Genomic DNA, 6000 nt, shown 5'->3' with positions numbered 1-6000 from the left:
GGCTAGTCTGGGCCTGGCCTTCATATCACTGGTTGTAGCTAAGTCCGCCCTGACACAGTTGTCTCTCAACTACATGAGCGCACTGTCCTTTACAGACTTGCTTACTAAAGCCACTACTGCTGTTCATATTTTGTCTAGAGTGCTGTTTTATAAAAACTACCAGATGGGAAAGAAGAGGTTCTTGGTTTTATCCTTATCCTATGAGATAATCATGATCCAAGTCCACTGTTGACATCAGAATTATCTGTAGTCATTGGCTTAGTTCATCAGGAAATAGCACCAATCAGCAGCCTTGCTGATAAGATAAACAGCCGATTAACACACATTTTGTATATGATTATATATGGTATTCTTATTTAGTCAGCTAGAGAAAAGAAAATATCATTAAGAAAATCATAAATCTGGGGATCCCTGGGTGGCTCAGCAGTTTAGCTCCTGCCATTGGCTCGGGAAGTGATCCTGGAGTCCCAGGATCGAGTCCAGGGATTGAGTCCCACATCGGGTGCCCTGCATAGAGCCTGCTCCTGCTTCTCCCTCTGCCTGCGTCTCTGCCCCTCTCTCTCTCTGTGTCTCCCATGAATGAATAAAATCTTAAAAAAAAAAAAAATCAAATCTGCATAAATAGGCCCATGCGGTTGAAACCAGTGTTGTTCAAGGGCCAAGTGTAAATAAAATACTCAATTTAAAGGATTTCCAAAGAAGCTCCCACATCCCTGAGCCTGATCTTCCATCAGCATTTAACTCCATGTGAAGTTCTGATTAGTTTTGTTACCCCGTCTTCTAATCTATTTCCTCTGAAGCATCATGCTTCTTCTGAAAAAGTCTTATTTGATTCTAAAAAAGGCTCCTTTTCTCCCTCTGAACATTTACAAAAGCGCATGTGGGCTAAATAAATTTTTGGACGAATATATACCCAGTGATTCCTCAAAATGACCCAAAAAATAGTGGATACACAATAATTTAAAGATAGATAGTACTTCCACGTGTTAATCTTTATGATCTAGAGTTAAAACTACATTATATTTAATGCAATTAATTAGGCTAGAGCTATTTCCTGATTCAACGCAAATTTCTTCTTAAGCTGGGAGCCACCCGCGACAGGACTGGAACTTCCTCTGACCTGCTCAGTTTGTAGACAGAACTGCGTCTGTGTGGTTGATTGGCCTCTCAGGTCAGAAAAATCTGGGTCAGTAGAAGCATATCTCTGGGCAAGTCACTTAACTGACCCCAAATATTTTTCTGCCCTTACAGCAGGAACACTAATATCTACATCATGTGGGTGTGAATGTACAGTTGTGTAGGCTAACCACTGAGTGCGTGCCCCTCACTTACCATTCCCTCTGGATGGGTGGGGAGGGCGGAGGGACCAAGCCTCTGAGAATAAGAACCGTGGATGATGCTCACGTGGGGTAACAGCAATGCCTGTAGTAGGTGTTTGCTATTATTTTTTTTCCTGAGATGCGATTCATCTTTTTATAGATCATAGTCTGTGAATGTAGAAATTCCTATTAGGGGTACAAGCTTTGCCACAGGGACCCTGTTTTTCACAGAAAAATATCCCAGGGAAATAAGCGCATAGTTTCTGGGGAAAGTCAAAGAGTGTTTCTTCTCTCTCATACCAACTCCTGGGAGAGTGTTATGGAGGAGATAGTAGCCAGCCTAAGAAAAACAGTGGACGAGTTCAGGGGAAGGAAATGAGGTGCTACAGAAGCAAACGACAATAATGGACTTTTTGCTTTATTTCTCTATATCCTACATTTAAGCACAATGTTAATTACCATGAGAACCAGACAAATTTAATATGAATTTGGTCCGTAGATTTAATTTAAATAATTTAGACAGCAAGAGAAAGAGCTCTGTAGTTGGTTGGTAGATTGAAAGTAATGTTATAAAAATAATCTTTTTCTCATCACAGATGTTTTCTTTTTAAAAGATTTATTTATTCATGATAGAGAGAGAGAGGCAGAGAGAGAAGCAGGCTCCATGCCGGGAGTCTGATACGGGACTTGATCCCGGGTCTCCAGGGTCACGCCCTGGGCCAAAGGCAGGCACTAAACCGCTGAGCCACCCAGGGATCCCCTCATCACAGATGTTAAACACATTCACTGTAGACATTTTGGGAAAGAGATAAGAGCCTATAAAGAAAGAATTATTCTTATCCCTTCACCTTGGGATAACCACTGGTAACTGTAGTATATAGCTCGCCATAATTTTTCTACATATATATATATATATATATATCTTCACGAAATTGGGATTAGATTTTAAATACCTAAACTATAAATAACATAGCATCTTTATTTTGCGTGTTTGAAGTTGTTTAGGGATTATCCAACATTTCTGAACTCCAAGGGTCATTCAGAACTCCATGCAGATACATACTGGTTTACCTGCCCAGAGTTCTAAAGGGTTCTAAAGGCTACCCTCATGCAGTTGCCGTCCATAAAAGATAAATGGGGAGGGGTGTCTGGATGGCTCTGTTGGATAAGCACCCAACTCTCGATTTTGGCTCAGGTCATGGTCTCAGGGTCATGAGATTGAGCCCCATGTTGGGCTCCATGCTCACTGCAGTCTGCTCGAGATCCTCTCTCTCTGTCTCCTTCTACTCCTCCCCCCATTCTCTCTCTTAAAAAAATAACTGGGAAATACATCAGAGATCAATTTAAGGGCTCCTTCTTTTATAGAAGAAAAAACATGTTAGCTCATACTTTAGCCAACAATGAGGTCTTTTGTCAGTAAACTATAAGCTCAGGGATCTTGTTTTATCTCCTTAAACCAGGGTTAAATCTAATAATCTAGATCGTGAACCAATCATAATACTGAAGCATTGAGCAGTTTCAGGAAGGCAAATTACCAACAGGTAAAGATCTTAGCATGAGTTTTCTTCATTACAACTGTGATAAGGCTTTGAATAGCATTAAGTGCATTGCCTGTGTTTTTGACAATAGGTGTGCTTCCTTGTCTACTTCCTGTAAGTGTAATGTCTCCAGGTAACGAGAACAGATGTCTGATATTAGGCATACAGTGGTGGCTGTTTAGTAACTCGCCAGCAATTAAAAACAAATACTTTTGGGGGAGGCCAATGTATTGTTCTTAATTCTTTCTGACTGTTCTTTCCTATTTTATTAATTTTGTCCCTTCCTGCTGGATTAATTAATCAATCCATTCTCTTTTTTAAAAAGATTTTATTTATTTATTCATGGGAGACATACAGAGAGAGGCAGAGACACAGGCAGAGGGAGAAGCAGGCTCCATGTGGGAAGACCGATGCGGGACTTGATCCCAGGACCCCCAGATCACAATCTGAGCCAAAGACAGATGCTCAACCCCTGAGCCAACCAGGCGCCCCTAATTCATTCTTTCAACAAATATTTATTGAGTGCCTATTAGGTAACAGGCACTACTCTGAGTGCTGGACATAAAATAGGGAACTAAATAGATCAAATCCTCTGCCTTCATGGAGGGGAAGACAAATAAAAAAATAAATGTATGATATGATTTCAGGTAATGATAAGTGCTATGAAGAAAATAAAAGCAGAGTACAGCAAGAGAGTGATGTCACGCATGTGTGTGTGTGTGTGTGTGAACGGAGTGGCACAGAAGAAGAGAGTGGTTCTCCCCTTCTTTAGTGCAGCCCTTGGATGGGTCAGGTGCACTTGGCAGGCCCAGCAAATGCAGTGCACGTCTGGCTCATTGAATGGGCTGTGGCACCTAATGCCAGACATTTCCAGAATAACACCCTCCATGCCAAAGGGCTTTATGTCACCAAAGCTGCCACGCGGTGACAAGCAGAGAGCAGAGAAGACCTTATCCTTAAACTGTAGTTTACATAACAACTCTGCCTACTTCTTTTGAAGACGTTGAATTGATCAGAAGATCCTAGTTATAGCTAAATGCTGGAGTAAGAAGTACCTTATCAGCCACATTAGAGATAGCAGGTCCATGGTGGGTTTAACAAATGGGCTGTATGCCTGGATTAGAAAACGATCACAATGGGAAAGATGCAAAGGTTTATGCTGTTGCTCACGTTAAAATCAAACACAGAGACCAGACTTAGAAGTCCCAGAGCAGACAAAACCAGTTTTTAGTCTCACAGGCAAAGCTTGATTTAGCTTACTTTGCAAGACAAGTGAGGGTAACTTGCCCCGGGTGCTTTTTGCTTACGCCTCTGAAAATCATAAGCAAAACTTAAATTGTTTCCCCAAAATTGATATGAGGTGATCACTAATCAATTCCCTTTCCTTTAAGAAAATTCCAATACTGTAACCAATCACTGTGAAGAATAAACAGTCACCGCCTCCAAACTAGATAAGCGGTTGTGTAACCTATACCTCTGAGCTTCCTTCTGTGTTTTGGTCTGAGTGCTCCTGGTTTGCAAACTATCTTTTTGATATGTGCATAACAAACTTTTACTAATTACTACTTTGCTGATTCATTGGTTTTCTGTTTTTTTTTTTTTTCTGAACTTTTGACATTCAACTTCTCTTTTAAATTCTTTCCACATAGGCAGATTGCCTTTTTTGTAGGGTCCTGAGTTTTATCCAGTTCTCAAAACTCTTGCGCTTATCTCTGAAATTAAAAAAAAAAAAAAAAGAATATCAATAATAAATGTAGGATCAAGGATTTAAAAATATTTCAACATGCAACTCGTTGCTTCTGGAGTAGGTCTGCTGTACTACTCCAGCCCTAGTGAATAATTAATGCCTTGAACTATTCCAATCACCACGGGTTGCCAGGCCACCAAATAACGAAGCCAATCAAGGATTTGTCCATACAGAAAGTGTGTGCGCTCCCAGCTAAATCTCAGTTAAGGAGGTTGCTCTACGTACAGTCAAGTAGCAGACATATTCACAAATCTCATTTGCAAATACAATAAGCAACGCCATGAGAGGGTATTTCCTTTCTCGTTAATTCTACGTGCTCATTTAAAAGCCCCTTATGTGATTGTTATAGCATTTCGTTATCAGTGTTAGTTACACTACACCAAATTTCCCAAAATAAATCAAAACAGTTTAGAGTAAAATCCCGAACTATAAAACAAGAGCTAAAGGCAAGGGTCAATACTAAAAGACAGTGGGAAGGGGAAATGACTGCTCTGAAAAACCAAGGCCCATGGAGGCTTTTGTAAGTGAGCCAAGACAGCCTTGGGCTCTCGCGTAGTTGACTCAGCAGAGGGAGCGTGTTGTGTATTAAAATGAAAAACATCACAGATAAGATATACTTTTCCTGATTTCTTTGATAAATTGTGCTAAAGGGACATAATTAATACCTAATATCTCTGATAGCAATGTTACACACATAAAGGCACATACTCCCCAAGTAGCTTGCTTTTCTGAGTCTCCAGAGTACATGTAATAATATTCAAAAGTTACAAGAGTACATGTAATACTTAAGAGTTTCTTCTCTCAAGACTGTATAGAGTAACCCATTGCCCTTTGTTATTTACACAATCATTTAAGGTGATATTTATGATCATATTACCACCAATTTTTATAACAAAGATGTATATCCTTTAGCTTCATAAGGTATTAACCAGAAGTGGTTCTCGACTCGGTCTGCCCATATTAGAAGGGACTTCAGGGCAGGTGCGTGAAGAGGAGGGAGGGAGAAGCTGCACACACCTTTAGCCTCGGTTGTGCTTCAGTTACGCTGACTCACTGAGAAAGGCCAGGGCCGTAGATGGAGCTGGTGGCTGCACAGGTGCTCTGCTGCTGTGGCCCTAAGACACAGCCAGCCACGGTGCTGCATCCCCTGCTACCCTAACAGCAAATCTTCCCTTGATTGGCAATTCTCAGAGATGGACGCATTGCTGCCAACAGCCATCGTTAAATCCATGTATAGGGTTGGGGAAGAGTAGGGGAGCAGGGAACAAGGGCGGTATCTCCGTTAGCACTGTAAAATTTAGGTGACTGGTACCTAGAAAGTGTAGTGGCTCTTAGGCGAAGAGAGAGTACTTGGCAGGTTGATGCTGACCTCTCAGTGTTTTCTGCTTAGGGTTGG

General features: G+C 41.1%; 1 protein-coding gene across 1 annotated transcript in view; it reads right to left on the bottom strand.

Moving 5' to 3' along the window:
* Positions 1-4675: 4675 nt before the first annotated feature.
* RNF175 (ring finger protein 175) overlaps positions 4676-6000 on the bottom strand; it is a 53221-nt gene continuing 51896 nt past the window's right edge. The window contains exon 11 of the mRNA XM_041738733.1: positions 4676-4796. Coding sequence (XP_041594667.1) covers positions 4676-4796 — 121 coding nt within the window. The remainder of the gene's footprint in view (positions 4797-6000) is intronic.

The sequence above is a fragment of the Vulpes lagopus genome, chromosome 23 (assembly GCF_018345385.1).
Source record: "Vulpes lagopus strain Blue_001 chromosome 23, ASM1834538v1, whole genome shotgun sequence".
In the NCBI taxonomy this organism is placed as follows: domain Eukaryota; kingdom Metazoa; phylum Chordata; class Mammalia; order Carnivora; family Canidae; genus Vulpes; species Vulpes lagopus.
This window is presented reverse-complemented; position numbering and strand designations above follow the sequence as displayed.